The sequence below is a fragment of the Alternaria arborescens genome (assembly GCF_004154835.1).
Source record: "Alternaria arborescens strain FERA 675 chromosome Unknown contig_13, whole genome shotgun sequence".
Taxonomy (NCBI): domain Eukaryota; kingdom Fungi; phylum Ascomycota; class Dothideomycetes; order Pleosporales; family Pleosporaceae; genus Alternaria; species Alternaria arborescens.
The window spans coordinates 234,203-250,264 of NW_021167868.1; the positions used below are offsets into that span (position 1 = coordinate 234,203).

The 16,062-nt window shown below is 51.9% G+C and overlaps 7 protein-coding genes across 7 annotated transcripts; 2 read left to right on the plus strand and 5 right to left on the minus strand.

Moving 5' to 3' along the window:
- Positions 1 to 1,008: 1,008 nt before the first annotated feature.
- On the minus strand, positions 1,009 to 1,686 carry AA0111_g6203 (hypothetical protein; the record flags this gene model as incomplete). The annotated part of the gene is made up of 2 exons (XM_028652400.1): positions 1,009 to 1,029; positions 1,081 to 1,686. 2 exons carry the CDS (start codon positions 1,684 to 1,686, stop codon positions 1,009 to 1,011), a joined length of 627 nt encoding a protein of 208 aa, XP_028506050.1.
- Positions 1,687 to 1,868: 182 nt separating this feature from the next.
- Positions 1,869 to 2,579, minus strand: AA0111_g6204 (hypothetical protein; the record flags this gene model as incomplete). Its single annotated transcript, XM_028652401.1, has 1 exon — positions 1,869 to 2,579. One exon carries the CDS (start codon positions 2,577 to 2,579, stop codon positions 1,869 to 1,871), a length of 711 nt encoding a protein of 236 aa, XP_028506047.1.
- Positions 2,580 to 2,942: 363 nt separating this feature from the next.
- Positions 2,943 to 4,053, minus strand: AA0111_g6205 (hypothetical protein; the record flags this gene model as incomplete). The annotated part of the gene is made up of 2 exons (XM_028652402.1): positions 2,943 to 3,698; positions 3,835 to 4,053. The coding sequence occupies 2 exons, from the start codon at positions 4,051 to 4,053 to the stop codon at positions 2,943 to 2,945; spliced, it is 975 nt and encodes a 324-aa protein (XP_028506048.1).
- A 528-nt stretch (positions 4,054 to 4,581) lies between these two features.
- On the plus strand, positions 4,582 to 8,043 carry AA0111_g6206 (hypothetical protein; the record flags this gene model as incomplete). Its single annotated transcript, XM_028652403.1, has 1 exon — positions 4,582 to 8,043. One exon carries the CDS (start codon positions 4,582 to 4,584, stop codon positions 8,041 to 8,043), a length of 3,462 nt encoding a protein of 1,153 aa, XP_028506045.1.
- Positions 8,044 to 8,678: 635 nt separating this feature from the next.
- AA0111_g6207 (hypothetical protein) lies at positions 8,679 to 11,016 on the plus strand (the record flags this gene model as incomplete). The annotated part of the gene is made up of 3 exons (XM_028652404.1): positions 8,679 to 9,159; positions 9,216 to 9,911; positions 9,971 to 11,016. The coding sequence occupies 3 exons, from the start codon at positions 8,679 to 8,681 to the stop codon at positions 11,014 to 11,016; spliced, it is 2,223 nt and encodes a 740-aa protein (XP_028506046.1).
- Positions 11,017 to 11,167: 151 nt separating this feature from the next.
- On the minus strand, positions 11,168 to 12,679 carry AA0111_g6208 (hypothetical protein; the record flags this gene model as incomplete). Its single annotated transcript, XM_028652405.1, has 3 exons — positions 11,168 to 11,953; positions 12,045 to 12,403; positions 12,469 to 12,679. The coding sequence occupies 3 exons, from the start codon at positions 12,677 to 12,679 to the stop codon at positions 11,168 to 11,170; spliced, it is 1,356 nt and encodes a 451-aa protein (XP_028506053.1).
- Positions 12,680 to 13,441: 762 nt separating this feature from the next.
- AA0111_g6209 (Translation initiation factor) lies at positions 13,442 to 15,477 on the minus strand (the record flags this gene model as incomplete). The annotated part of the gene is made up of 4 exons (XM_028652406.1): positions 13,442 to 14,796; positions 14,848 to 15,250; positions 15,378 to 15,402; positions 15,458 to 15,477. 4 exons carry the CDS (start codon positions 15,475 to 15,477, stop codon positions 13,442 to 13,444), a joined length of 1,803 nt encoding a protein of 600 aa, XP_028506054.1.
- Positions 15,478 to 16,062: the final 585 nt, after the last annotated feature.

Sequence of the window (16,062 nt, forward strand, 5' to 3'; positions counted from 1 at the left end):
CTTATAAAACATTTTGTACTAGGCATTGATAAAGAAGTTAGAAGCATCAAGGAGAGAGAATAATTTATAGTAGTTATTCTAGCGTAGACTGTGGAAGGAATGTAATGTATAAGCTGTTAACTAAGATTTATAGATAACTTTTCCTCGGTGTTAGAGACAAAGTTGGTTTAATTGATATGAGGATCTGACTGCCAGCCGCCCTTCCAACCTTTCCTTGAGAGACACTTGTTGTGACCAAGCTTGGAAAACCTTCAAGCTGAAAACCTTGCACCATCTAACCACCAAGGCCTCCAGATACCACCAAGGCCAACCATAGTCCATCCAACTAGTGAGCAAAGCAGTATCATCTTCAGCCAACACCACACCTAGACGTTCAACTATCCCAGGGGCCGCAACACCCTCAGAGAAGACAACAAGAGGCCCGGTTTAGCGCCGAAGCACCATTGACCGTCTGTCCTCCAACCTTGTTGCTCGATGCATGTCGAAATGGTTGAAACGTCCAATGTGTGAATGTTGACCTTCAATGATACCGACTCAACACCACTTTATTTTTCTGATCCAAACCGCAACCAACTCAAGGGCCAACCATGCAGACTGTCCTGAATCCCTTTGCCACAACTTGACTTTCCATGTGCAGTGTATCGGTATCGGGAGTGGCGTGAGACTGTCGACAGTCGAACCGGAGCCGGTGCCAGAGAGGTTGGTGCCTATGCCGGGATGCCGTCGGTGTGTTGCATGTTGATGAGACGGTGTGTGTTCGATGTGGGAGTTTGGTAGACCGAAAGTGACATGTGTGTCAGTGTAGTTGAAGGCCGAATCGAAGCGAGGTATGTATGTTGAACCGAGGCGGGTATGTACGAGGCATGTGTGAGGCGGCGATGTTGATGTTGATCAAGGCGAGGCGAGATGATGGAAGGGTATTGAAGTCATCGAGACTGTCGACAGCCGAGTGGGGGTGGAAGTGATGCTGATATCATGATGTTTGTTGGTGATGAATGATGTCATACATCATGAGATCTTGGCCAAGGTCTGAAAGTGTTAGCGATACATGAGGTGGAAGTGAGGAAAGGAATGGCATACTTGGACAGTGAGGCCATGGTGCTGAAAGTGGACTTGGTTGAGAGAATCGATTTCATGGAGCGAGTGGGGAGAAGGAGTGAGAGTGGTGGGGGAGGGGGGTTTATATAGACAGGAGGAGGGTCGGCAGATCGCCGGCAATCGCTTAGCGAGTCCGAAGAATCGATGAAGCGGCGTGGTCTGTGGGTAGTTCGCTGCCTGGAGAAGGTTCCAGGCAGGCGATTTGGTGGACGATGTGGGCGCGGTACCAGGTGAAGGCGGCTTTTGGGGCGCGATATCAACTTGAGGCACGGGCCAAGCGCGCGAATTATTATGATGAGCTACCTGGTTGGCCTGCGATGTCGGACTGACTGCAAGAAGGTTCCAGTAGAGCGGCGATGAAGGTGCATAGGGAGAGATGAGAGCGGGTGGTGACTGCGAAAGTGCTAGATGTTGCTGATGACCTTCAAGGTGCGTAAGACCAATAGAGAGCGAGCTGAGACTGGACGCCGGCATGTCAATAGACTCTTGTCTATAATAAGCAAAGCGAAGAACGTGGACTGAGAGAACGAGTGTATAGTAGACGGGGGTGACAGTGACAGCGACAGTGCCGATGGAGTCGGTAGACATATTAGATACAGGCGACAAGATGAAGGGATTAAGACAACGAATGATGCGGTGCAGGGTATGTGATAGAGCGAAGCAGAACGTAAGTTCTGAATATCATGACTAGTAGAGCTCTATGCTACTGGACGATATCGGATCTAGTAGTGCGACTCCAACTCAAACCATCACGAAAGCTACGCTCCACCTCAAGAGCTGACAACCGGCAACGCAACCGCGTTGAGTTCTTCTAGGTATGCACCCAGCCATCTCCTCAACTCAGCTTCCTTTCCGACCGTCTTGTTGTACGTACTGTGCGGTCCCTTTAACTTGGCTTCTTCCACCTCTTCCTCATCTGTTAGCTCCTCGCCAGCTTCCACCTCGCCTAATCGAAACTTTACCCGCCCGGCAATGTCCTTTAGTGGAGCCAGTGTCTTTTCTTTCTGCTCCCACTCAGTACCCCAGGTAGGTTCATCGAAAGACATTGTGATAACTTCCAAGCTCTTGGCCTTTTCCAGCAACATTTTGACCAGGTCCGCAAGCCACCCATTCACGCGATATGGCCAGTGTCGGAAATCTTTGGCAGTCCCTGGGATTTCCCACCAACTCATCCTTACATGAACTTTTTTTGCCCTCTCGATGACACTGAGCGAGATTGGATCAATACTCTGGAGAGTTGGCTTTTGCTGTTGGACGAATCCCAGTGTGACCCTTGGGAGGAAGTAGGCGCGAATCTCGTCGCAGAGATAGCGACAAGTAACAAGTAGCGCTGTTGGTGGGCCGGTTCGATCGATAGACGTGACTGCCATCGTGCGGAGTGGATAACTTTTAAAGTCCCGGCGACCTAGATAATCGTAGATCTCGTAGCGCAGTTCTATTGGAAGACGTAGAAGCGAACATGATGGAGCGCCTGATGCCATGATGAACAGTTGTTAACCTGGCGGAAGACGAAGTTGAGTGGGTGCGTGAATTCCAAGATGTATTGTGAAATTGATGGAGACGATTATGGTTATTTGCGCCTAGTCAAAATGTGGAATACGGTCATTTAGGAGTCGTGGATGATAACAGTTGGACGTGGTTGGTGTTGAGGTGTATGAACGATGGACTAAATTCCTCAAAGGTACTGATGATTTCAGCATCACGCTAGTGATGTGGAAGAAATCATTGGATGCACGAGATGGCTTCCTCTCCAACAGATGAGAGGTAACACGGATCCGAGACGTGGCACAGTTCTAATGCGCAATGACGTAGCACACTCGCCTTCGCAAATGTTATTTGTGAGATCAAAGGTGTTCTACGTCCAGATGTTCGTTGATATCGGACTCGGCTAATCTGATACTACAGATCGGACAGTCGACAAGCAACTTCTTCTGGACGACAGGCTCATGGTCCTCGCCCACTAGCGGCCGTTTCTGGCCAGCTTGAAAAGATGTTGAAGCATCATCCTCTGCTCCAATGACAATGGGCATAGCAGGGGTTTTACCCTCCACTTTGACGTCTTTTTTGATCCAGTTATCCAGCTTATTCTTCTGTCGTCCCGCGCGCTCTTTGGTGCTCATGGCCTCCAATTGCTTTTTGGTCGGCGCTGGCTCTTGCACCTTCTGGAATGCCCCCCCACACTCGGCCTGATGTCTCGAGTACCACGTGTCACCCTTGCCAGGAGCTCGGTTCATGCCTCGCTTGACCAGGCCAAAGTACGGGGGCTGGTTCTTGCAAGGCCCGTCGCACTGCCAGACGTGTGTTCGGTAGCTGTCGACTTCATCGTGAAAGGTGTGGTATATGGTGACTTGATAGTTGCCGTGGTTGTTTACGGCGTCTGCGAGCAGCTGGAAGCCAACGCCATGTCCAGTTCCATCATCTCCGCGCGAGTGCTTCCACGAGGTGGTGATAAAGAAGTAGGCATGGATCGACTCGTGGAGCAGGGTGTTGATGGTGTCGGAGCGTGGACGGTACTGCAGCAGAGGTGTCGACAGCTTCAGACGGATGCGCGTGAACTTTCCGGTCTTGGGGTCCTTGGATAACTCACAGATGCCAGCGCACTGAGTCTATTGTTAGCCGCTGTCTGACACGGCAGTCTAGAAGCGTGTGGGGCAACGGTCCGGACACGAGGCCGGCTTCAGAAGTCGTGGATGAGACGGTCGCAGAAAGCAATTGTGAAGCGCAAAGAAAACCTACCAGAGTCAAGCGCGGCGACCAGATGACTTCAACACGTGGGAGGAGTAGCTTTCGGAAGTAGAGAAGATTATACAGGGCGAACAGCTCATGGACGTCGACAAAGGGCTCGCCGTTGTGCAGAATGGCGTTGATGCCGTCCAGGGCCTCAGTCTGCTCAGGGGACAAGGAGTGCAGGGTCGCAACGGCCGCCAATGCAGCTTCCTCGTCGGTGACGGGCATGGCAGATGCGAAACATAGTTCGGCGTGTTTAGCAGGCCAGGGTCTTGGGAATAAAAGGGAGATCGCCAGGGAACGTGTTTCGGGTGGAAATGTGGCTGTAGGGCTGCAATGCTGCACAAGCACAAACCCGACCTAGCGGCTCGGGAATGATTGATTGCTTGACACCACCCACACCCAAGAGTCGTGCCTTGTCTGTGCCGGTGCCCCTTGCGTCTTCATAACTTGTAATATCCGCCGTGTGCTTTGTCTGCCCCTGAGGACGTGGCATTTTTCAAAGTCTTTTTGCAGCTGCTCACACATACAAAGAAGCGTGGGGCGACGAGTACTACTAGAAGGGATCGTCTCGCCATATGACGCAGCGCCTCCACTTGCATACGAACCCATGCACGCGAGAACAGACGTCCACCACGCATAACGTATACACACACGCACATTTCGATGACTGCTCGTCTCCGCACCATATTCGCTCCGACACAGTTTCGCCGCCGACTACACGAATGCGCGTGCTTGTAGTCAGACTCTACAAACATGGCGGCAATCGACCCCCCGCGCGCTGTTGATCTAGTACGGACGGCTTCGCAGAGCTCCACCATATCCAACCCACGAAACCGCAGCATACAGCGCATGCGCCCCTCGAAGCGCTCTTCCAACACGTCTCTCAGCCGGAGTCGCAGCCGGGCGCCCTCGCCCGAAGTCGACACCAAGAGCCTCACCTCGTTCCCCTCGCTGTCGCCTAGCCCCGAGACGTCGCCGGCACAGTCGCGCATAAACGGCTGGTTCCGCTCGACACCACAGCCTGAAGAAAGCGTCAAGACGGCAGAGAGCAGGACGGTTGCGTCGCCGGATACGGTCAAGGCGGTCCCCCCGCCAGACCTCAGCAAGAGCACTACGCCCGTGTCTACTGTTAGGAAGGTCACCAAGTCGACACAGCAGATAGTAGGCAGTCTGGTCGCAGCCTCGTCCGCCACCAACGACCGCTCCGCCCTCTTCGACGACACTCCCACCGAGTCGGCCAAGGTCCCTGGAAACCTACACTTCGCCAGCGACGAGAGCATACAGGATGCGCTGCGGCAGACGGGCGCAGTGGCCCTTGTCAAGCAACTTGCCGGGGACCTGGCCCAGCGCGATGCGCAAATCACCGCCCTGCGACGAAGAGCCGAGGAGCGGGAGCGCATGTTGAGGAAGATGCTGCAGGAGTGCGAGGTCTCCAACATGGACATTGAGAACCGACTGCGCGAGCTGGAGAAGAGCAAGGACCAAGGCAATGGCCTCACCAAAACGCGGACGAGGGGCGATAGCGCAGCAACCGGATTGCACCCCGACGATCCCATGGAGGACAGACTAGCCAGAGCCATGGAAGACGAACTAGCTGAGCATCCCGATGCTCTGGGCATGGACACGGGCAATTCAGCGCCACAAGCAGAAGTCATGTCCATCAACTCAGTCGTGTCGGAAACGCCAAGCAAACAAAACTGGAAGAATTTCATTTGGACTGGCACGAGCAGAAAGAGCAGTCGCGCTCCCTCTGTGGCTAGCAACGTGGATAGAGAGGCAGAGATTATGGGACATACACGGTCACGCGCATCTAGCGGAGCAAAACCACCACGAAAAGCCCTCGCCAGCGATCTATTCGTACCTCCCACTGGTGCTGTGCCCGCCTTGCGCCGACTCAACAGCCAGGAACATGCTATAGACGCATCGGCGCGTAGATCATCGTCGACATCATTAGCAAGTTGGGCGTTGAAGATGGTTGCAGGCAACAACTCTGCAAATACTAACAAGGCTAATGCTGTGCGAGGCCGCAAGTCCACTGTATCGGACGCTGTTGACCGCGCGCCTTCTATGGACTCGACCAAGACTGCGCAGTCGGCAAAGTCGTCGCTAGCAAGCACACAAAGGCGAGGTCGTGCCTTGGGCCCCAATGGAACCATCAAAAGCACTACGACAGAGCAGCCCAAGAATATATCCAACGGCCTCGGTCCGACTCAGCCCACCCGTGGAATGAGTAATCTAGGACCTGTGGAAATGGACCGAATCCTACCAGAGGACTCGCGCCCACCGACACTAGTACAGCAGCACAACAGATTTATCGGCAGTAGCGAGTATTTGACTGATAGATTCGGCTTCATCTATGACCAGCGTCGCAAGAAGAGGCAGAGTGAGGCAGCAGCCGAGCTCATCAGGCAGAAGCGCAGTAGCAATGTTGAATCACTCGGCGACGGCAGGACTGCACTCAATCATCTTGCTCTGGATGAAGATCCAGAACATGCAAGTTCCGCTCCTGTAGACCAGAACGATGGCACCGTACGCCCATCCAGCTCCGACTCCGACAACCAACCGAGTCAGCCAGCTAGCAAGACCTGGGCCGACTACCTGAAGCTGGCCACGCATCCAACTGAGCTACTGTCACATACTCCAGCTGCAGCTGCTATCACCACAGTAGAGTCTGCTGAAGGCGAGACCTCTTTCAAGATTGGCCAGAACCAAATCACGTTAATGAAGCGAGGATCCGTACCGACAACAAGCGTCAACCCAGAGCCATCACCCTCACGCATCGTATCAGGTAATGCAGAGCTTTCAGTCACAAGTACCTCGCCAGGCCCGTCTACACCCATCAGCCAATATCCGCCGCAGCTTGACCCCGTCCAGTCCCTACTAGAGCAGATGAGTGAGCTACACGACAATCTTCAAAGAGAAAGGACTGTCAAGTGGAATGACTTCTTGCGAAAAGTACGTGCGCAAAACAAGCGCGAAGGCGACGTTGCCAGTATCGGCGAGAATGGCAAAGCTAATGCAATGCCTGAACAATTTCTTGCCGATGGTGAGTTGGTAGGCATCGCAGGCTTGGGTAACAAAGGCAAGATCGGGCGTGCCAAGTGGTTGGAATTCCGTCGCCTTGTTCTGGGTGGCATACCCGTCAATATGAGAGCCGCCATCTGGGCCGAGGGGAGCGGTGCGCTGCATTTGCGTATGCCAGGCTACTATGAAGACCTGGTTAACAATGGCGAGGATGACCCTACCATTGCAACGCAGATCCAGATGGACATCACCCGCACCCTTACCGACAACATCTTCTTCCGTACTGGTCCTGGTGTACAAAAGCTTCAGGAAGTACTCCTCGCTTACTCCCGCCGCAATCCAGAGGTTGGCTACTGTCAGGGCATGAATCTGATCACTGCATGCCTGTTGCTCATCATGCCCACCCCGGAAGATGCGTTCTGGGTTCTCACTGCGATGATCGAAGAGATTTTACCTCAACATTACTATGACCAGCACCTTCTCACCTCCCGCGCCGACCAATCCGTCCTTCGCTCCTACGTCAGCGAGATTTTGCCTAGGCTATCAGCCCATCTCGACGAACTAGAGATCGAGCTCGAGGCCCTGACCTTTCAATGGTTTTTGTCCGTCTTCACAGATTGTCTGTCTGCCGAAGCACTTTTCCGTGTCTGGGACGTCGTCCTCTGCATGCACGACGGATCAACCTTTCTCTTCCAAATTGCGCTCGCACTGCTCAAACTAAACGAAAAAGCCCTCCTCCAATGCGATACTCCAGCCGGCGTATACCACTACATCAACCATCAGATGACTAACCACGCCATCAGTATCGATGGCTTGATTCAAGCATCAGACGCTCTCGGAAAAGTCATCAAGCGCAAAGACGTCGAGGAACGCCGTGCGAAAGCTGTTGCTCATGAACAGGAACTCATGCGACAAAGAGAAGAGGCGAGGCAAGAGCGCGCGAAAAAGAGGGCTAGCAAGGCTTCCACCGACAGCGCACCGCTACCTACGCAACCAGAAGAAGACACAAAGTCTCTCTCGGCTAGTCTTGATGCCGAATTGTCGATGCGGACAAGCCCCATGGCCACGCCGCTTAGCAAGGCGAGTCGACGATCTGAAGAAGAAGAGGATGCAGAGCTCATGAACCAGAGTCTGGAATTGACAAACCGGACGCCGATGCCTATGGACGAGGAGTTCATGTGGCGCGGCTAAAACAGTTGGGTCTTCACAGTACATTACACTTTTTCTTTTGTTGTATACATTGCATTGTCGCCGGCGTTTACTGGGCACCATCATTATACCCCCGCTGCTGAACCGCTGAAATTGGATATTCTGGACATGGATATTCCCTTCTTCCTCTCTTCTTCTCTTTTAGCGTGTCTTTTCTTTATTAGAACTGGCGGGTTTATCGTGCATGAGATGAGCCATACATACGAAGATGAATACTAGAACATACTTTTTTATCATTATTTTGCGCATGCGTGATGTCGAAGCCTTCCAGCTCAATGCCTCAATATCCTGAACGTCCAGTGGCCGTACTTGTTTCCTCTCCATCAAATTAGTGAATGAGACTTGGTTCATTGCGGAAAGGTCGAAAGGCGTATATGACATGCACTATTCTGTTTTCGAGTTAGCGGCTATCCGTAGTCTTGACTCCTACGATCCTCCGTCGCTGGTCACTTCTGCTCCATGCTTTGGATTAAACCACAGTCGATTTTGACATATGCTCAGACTTTCAACGATTCTACGACTTAACGACTCTTCCTTTCTTTGCATATTCGCCTTCTCATTCTGAGTTCGACAGGGTCTCGTCTGACCGACCAACAAGATCTACGGACGAAGGCCCAATGACCTCGAATCGCAATGGTTCTCTTATCTTTGAAGATGAGTGGAGAGACACCTTGCAATCTCAGACAGGTACACCTATGCCAACTGTTGCGCCTAAGCTTGGTGCTCGTTTCTCAAGAAACGTACTTCGCATTCTGAACAATTGGCTTGTGCATCATAAGCAGGACCCATACCCAAACGACGATGACATCAATTTCCTGCAAAGCCAGACTGGTTTGGATCGGAAGCAGATTACCAACTGGTTCGCGAATAGCAGACGGAGGGGCCGTATGCGATACGTGAGACCGGCTTCTCCACAAGTACGTGGTTCGCGGACGGATCCTATTGACATCCTTCCTCGACCCGGGACTCCAGCATTAAGAGAAAGAACAAAGTTCAAGGATCCGCTGCAACGGTGGGTTGATTCCCCGCCAGAAGAAGAGGGTGCGGCCATGAGATGTATCGCGCAAGCGATAGCGTCAGGGTCAGGAGCTTCTGCATGTATGTTTACTGCGCTACTACACAGTTCTCTGGTTATTGCTGACGTCGTTCTCTAGCCCATTACGATCTCCAAAGCCCTGGCCCCAACGAGAACGATGTCTGGTCATCTCCCTACTATATGTCCTCTGCGAGCAGTGCCGGAACGTCCGATTCGGGATCCCAATCCTCTCATAGAAGTACGCGCATTTCAAGACGAAAACGCCGCCGTCCAAGGGCAGAAGTCAGCTCTTTCCAAGCTGTGGAGTTACCATATCAATGCACGTTTTGCACCGACACGTTCAAGACAAAGCATGACTGGCAGCGTCATGAGAAGTCGCTGCACCTAGCTCTCGAGCAATGGGTCTGTGGATCAGACTCCCCACTTGCGACGAAACCTGGCGTTGCAGGACTATTCTGTACATTCTGTGGGCAGATGTCGCCCGATGATGCGCACATGCAATCGCACAATCATTTGTTGTGTAGCGGACGTGACTTGAAGGAACGAACGTTTCTCCGCAAGGACCACCTTACGCAGCACTTGAAACTCGTTCATGGGGCTAAATATGAAGACTGGTCTATGAAACACTGGAAGATATGCAAGCTGGATGTGCGATCACGATGTGGATTTTGCAATGCATGGATGACTTCCTGGGGAGAGCGAATCGACCATCTAGCTGAGCATTTCAAGTCAGGCTCCACGATGGCAGAATGGCAAGGCGAATGGGGATTTGATGATGAGGTTCTGAAATGGGTCGAGAACTCTCTGCCACCTTGTGAGTTCTGTGCCCTCCGGTCTTGCTAACGTTTATGAGAACTAATTGTACCATGTTAGATTTCATTCATCTCGAGCGTCAATTACCATTTCCGATCAAGGCTAGTAATGCCTTGCACGGCTTACCTATAGACGCATATGAGCTTATTAAGTCCGAGATGGAAATCTTTACGCATGACTGCTATACCAGAACAGGCATGTTGCCGACACATAACGCAATGCAACTGGAAGCATGCCGGATCATCATCGCATGCGAACACAAGGGTGGAGAGGACATTTCGACTTCGGCATTAAGAAAAGGTGACTCTTGGCTTCGCGATTTGATCATGTCGTCAGAAGATCTGATCAGAGAAGCAAGATCTGGATCGATGGAGCTATCGAATGATGGTGAAATATCCTTTTTAAAAATTCATGGCCAGCACTATCTATTCGAAAAATGCCAATTCGAATCGCAGCTCCGGATATTCGTCGAATTCGAGAGGCTAATGGATGTTCACGTACACGATGTGCACATCCAAAACGAGGCTTGCGAAATCATCCGGCGCAAGGAGGAAGACTCACTCACTTCATCTGAGAGCTTCACGAGTTGGATTACCACACTTGTGCGCTCCAACGCAGATTGGCTTTCCAAATTTAAGGAGAGGAATGGCATATCTGCAAAGGATGTAACAAACCATTTGGTGTCTGAGTTGAGCCTAGGATCGGGTTCGAGCGAGAGTTTTCCATGGTTACCAACCTCTTCACCATCGCCTCCAGTGTTCTTGTCGACAGAGTATGAGGTCGACCCATCTGCAGTAGATCTAATCCAAGCAGATCATATGTCTGCCGTACCAGCACCCTTGACTGAAGTATCCGAATTGCAGGGCCTGGCCAATTACCACATAGAGGATGCGAACTTTTATCGTGGATTTGTGGCAAACTTGAAACGCTGGGTGGCAGCTACCATGTGCACGGAGAACCCAAACTCCCATGTACCTTCGGATGCAGAAATACAGCATCAGGCTAGGTGGTTACTCTACAATGGAGGGGATGCATGGAATCAAACGCCTGCAGATTTTGTAGAGTGGCTAGAGCCTTTTAAGAGACAAGTAGGGATTCCATGTTGATGGCAGCAAACATGGGTTCCAGACAAACGTCCAGAGCAATTGACCAAAACGTTTGCTGCCCTGGACATACATGGCGGGAAATTCATGACTGCTTTGAGTTATTTGCATTGGCACGGTTATTGGAACATGCAAGACCATTTCAGATCAGAACTCAAATCCATCCTACAATCCTCCCAAAGCAGCTTACGCCACCCAATGCAGCGCTGATACCAGTGAGTAGCACAAGCGGCCCATACTCACTGGCATACAACCCTCTGCCTCCGACGTCCCCCATTCGGAACAATGCCTCGCTCATCGGCCCACAAGCAACATTTCCAATACCCCTACCAGCTGCAAGCACCGAGAATACCATCATTGAGTCGGTGCCCTGCTCGTTGCCTTCCAGGAGTTTCATAATGCCTGGATACACCGTTGAATAGCTCCCTGCAAATAAACCATATACAGCACAAAAGACGAGGAGAAGAGGCAGATTGGTAGAGAACCCCCAAAGAAGGAAAACAGAGAGCGTGGATCCAACAGTCGACAAGAAGATGCATGTCGTAATATGCCAGCGGTCCACGATTCCACCCATGACCACGCAACCAAAGACAGCGGCCACATTGATCATGATGAGGGTCAGGGCAGCCACAGGGCTTGATGCGCCGAGAGTTCTAGCGTATGTGGGGAGGTAGATAGAGGGGACGAAGTAGCCGAAGCCCTCAAGAACGTTGCCGAGTTGAAAAAGGAGGAACGATTTGTTTCGGAGGAACCTCAAGTTAAACTTCCGGTGCTTGGTGGCTTGCGAAATGGGAAGGCGCGGCTTGAGATATAGAGTCAAGGGGACGGTGGCTGCGAAAAGAACAGCTGCCCAAATACGAAGAGTGGTGCGGAAGCCGTATCTACCGAGGAGGTATTGCAGTAGTAGGGGAATTATGATGCCCCCGATACCAGTGCCAGCCTGTCACAGAGTCAGTCGGCAGAGAAAAGCTACGAGAATGTTTCCCTAGGAAAAGACAGGATGCGAAAGAGGTTCGTAGGTATAGACATACCCACATAATTCCAAAAGCCAAGCCCTTCCTTTTCACGAACCATTGTTCCATAAATGCAACCACTGGAACATAGCACAGCGCACCTCCAATTGCATAGAAAACTCCCTGGCTAGCAATTAGATGCGGAACGGTCTGGCTCAGCGAGCTGAGTCCCAGAGAAAGACACATGATGATCAGCCCGATGATGATGCATCGACGTCGAGTATTAGGATACCACGCGAAGAAACCGGAGATGAGCGGCGACAGAAGGTACATCAGGCCCATTGCGCAAGTCCCGACAATAGGTATGTTCCGGGAGCCGGCGAATGGTGGGTTCGAGGTGTAGTATTCTTGGAATATACCGAAAGCGAAAGGGAAGCCTGCAAAGCGTTAGTCAGGATAAGCGTTGGCTTAATTACATGTGAACAGAGACGGAAAGATTTACCCCAGACAAGAATCTCCAGAACAAAGGCCGAGAACAGGAAAAGCCATGCAGCCATTCCACCGTCGACGGGAGGTAGCGAGAATTCCGGTTCCGTTACACGCATCTCATCAAGGTCTCGATTGTTGGCACGGAGTTCCATATCCGACTCATTGGCAGCAGCTGATCGTGGAGGCGAACTTTCCATTGAATCAGCATATGGAGCAGTAGCCATAGTGCAAAGTGTGACTGATTAGAGTTATCTGTCGTCCAGTATTATTTCGTGAAGTTTGTAAACAGCACTAGATTCGCCGTACCTGATATTTCTCTGTGCTAGCGTGAAATTCACAGGGCGTTCAGAACATGTTAGGGCGTCCGGAACATGATAGGGCGTTCGTGACATAATTTGTCCACCAACGTGAGCACTAGTCTACCCAAGCTAACCTTTGCGAGATGCACTTCGTGAGTGAATATATGTAGATCCTTGATACCTATCTTAGATAATGAAGTTGACGAGAAAAGAGTATATGAAGTTTGCTGGGTATCACGAGATGGTATTGAAGGAGAGTTGCCGAATTATTTATGGCGGAGAACATCATCTGTACTGTCATTGTATGCTCTCTATCGTGTTGGTGAAATTAATGACTAGATGAATTTTCGGCTTAAAACGTTTCGAAATCTGTCATCTGCAACAGACGTGTTGCAACATCCTCCAAATATTCGGCGGTCACCTAACTTGACCCGGGCTGGCTGACATAGTGCGTTTCCTTGTCGATATTATGCACTATTCGAGATGACCAGCGCAGGAGGTCGACCGCCGATGAGAAGGCAGCGATCTTCCTCAAGTTCTTCGTCCGCACCCTCCCCATCATCTAGCAGGCTCACAGCGCATCCTCTCAAGCCACGCTTCTTGTTGCCCTTTTTAGTCATCCCGGTCTTGACGTGCCCTCGCGGGCGCCGCTGGGAGGGAGGCGTGTTCCATTTCTCAAGAACCTTTTCAACTATCATCCTCGAGGAAGAAGTAGTTTCCGCTCAACTTCTGCTCTTGGTCGAGCTGAGACTTGTCCTTGTTGATACGGGGACGGAAAGAGTTGGGGTCACGGCGGAAGGTGACGTCCAGGTTCTTCAAGAAGGTATTGCAACCAGTGAGAAGAGACTCAGGCTTGTTGGCGCGAGCGTTGACAGCAGGCTGGCCGTCAAAGACAATGACACGATCAGCGAGGTAGGTGGCCATGATGAAATCGTGCTCGACGACGAAGGCAGTCTTCTTGGCGTGCATGATGAAGCGCTTGATGACACGTGACGCAACAATACGTTGCTCGGAGTCAAGGTAGGCACTAGGTTCGTCGATAAGGTAAATATCAGCTGGGATACCGAGGGCCAAGACAATGGCGACACGCTGCAATTCACCACCAGAGAGGTTCTGCACTTCCTGGTCGATGAAGTCGTCCATCTTGAGCGGCTTGTAGACATCAGTCTGGAACTGAGGGCTCAGGAAAGCGGCCTTGATCTTCTTGAAGAAGAGTTGGCGAACGGTACCCTGGAACTTGGGAGTGATGGTTTGGGGCTTCATGCTTATGCTCATCTTGGGAACCTTGATATCGCCGTCAGGTTGAAGAGCACCAGCGAGCATCTTACAGAAAGTGGTCTTTCCAGTACCGTTCTCACCCATCATGACAATGATCTCGGAGTCAGTAAAGGAACCGGTTTCGATGTTGAGTTCAAAACTTCCGAGGGTCTTCTTCATGCTGGGATAGCTGTAGCCACGGTTGTGGTCCACCATGTATTCGTCGCCGGCTTCCGCGATACGGAACTGCAGCGATTCCTCACGGAAACGCAAGTTCTCGGTAGGGATGTTGCCATCCAGGAAGATGTTGATACCTTCACGGACGGATGCAGGCAGGGTGACAACACCGTAGACAGCAGGCTTTCCGTAAAGGACACAAATGAAGTCGGAGAGATAATCCAATACGGACAAATCGTGCTCGACGACGATGACGTAGTCATCGGGGCGGAGCAGACTACGGATCTTGCGGGCAGCTGCGAGACGCTGCTTGACATCGAGGAAAGATGACGGCTCGTCGAACATGTATACGTCGGCCTGCTGGACGCAGACGAGAGCAATGGCGAAACGCTGCAACTCTCCACCAGACAGTTGTCCGATGTCGCGGTCGAAAATGTGGCGCAGCTCCAGCTCGTCAATCATCTCGTCGAGGTTATCCATCTGCGAGCGGGCTCCAATGAGCTTGCCCACGGAGCGGTCGGTTGACTTGATGGCCCTTGGAAGTTGGTCGACATACTGGGGCTTGACGACAGCCTTGAGGTTGTCTTCTAGAACCTTTGTGAAGTAGTCTGCGCGCCATTAGCGAGTTAGTCCTTTGACCAAAAATTTGCTTCTCTTACTCTGAAGTTCAGAACCACGGAAGTACTTTAGGATCTCCTCCCAGTCTGGCGGGTTGTCGTAGCGACCAAGGTTAGGCTTAAGCTTGCCACTGAGGATCTTCAGTGCTGTGCTCTTGCCAATACCGTTTGTTCCAACCAGACCCAGGACCTGGCCCGGACGGGGCATAGGCAGCCTGTGCAGCTTGAAGCTGTTGGCCGAGTATCGATGGGTGACCTGGGTCTCGAGGTTGGTGGGCAAGTTGATGATGTTGATGGCGTCGAAGGGACATTTCTTTGGGCAGATACCGCATCCAATGCAGAGGCGCTCAGAAATGAAGGCGATCTTGGAGGACGAGTCGACTTCGATACACAGTTTGCCCGTGCGGACGACTGGGCACGACTTTTTGCATTCTTGTCGGCATTTCTGCGACGTGTTAGGATAAGGAGGGCGCAAAGGGGGGGATGCACTTGCCTTGGGCTTGCACTGTCATGGCGAAGATGCTCGTGTTAGTCGGGGATCAATTTTTGTGTGTGGAGGGGTAGTGGGGTACCTTGTCCGAGTTGACAATGGCAATACTGGACTGTGTTAGCAAATAGGCATGGGAAAGGTGTACAAAGGCATGTGACATACCGGGTGAGCTTGTCAGACATGTTGGCGGCGGCTTTGTTGTTCTGGCGATTGCTGGTGTGGATTGCCTGGGAGTCGCAAACTGTGAAGAAGTTGGCGGCTAAGCAGTGCGTGCGTGGACTCGGCGAGAGTCACTGCTGTAGAGGCGCGCTCGGAGTCTGGAGGCGGAGAATGAAGGAGGTATCCCTGACGACTGCACAGAGTAGAAAGAAACAACGTGAAAGAAGTGTGGACACTGACGTTGTCGGCCTTTAGGTGCGCTTACTCGCTGGCTTCTGATTCGCCGTATACAAAGGGCAAGGCTGAAATTGGGGCTAGCGCTGAACGCTGTAAGGAACCTCCGCGCTCCAGAGATCACGACCCTACCTAGCCTATACCTCACCCCCAAGACCACCAACCCCCACTACCCATTTCGAGGGTGTCTTGGACATGGACTGTACGTATATTCCCTTTTTGAGTCTGTTGTCGCGTAACTTTCACCCGCGAACCTGCCGGAGTTGCCTGCTGTCGGCCTTGTCCGTGTCCATCAATCCCATCGCCAGATCACGCCCACGCATCCAGCAACTTGCCTCTCACGTAGAACACGGTCCGTCGCTGCGCAAAGAGCG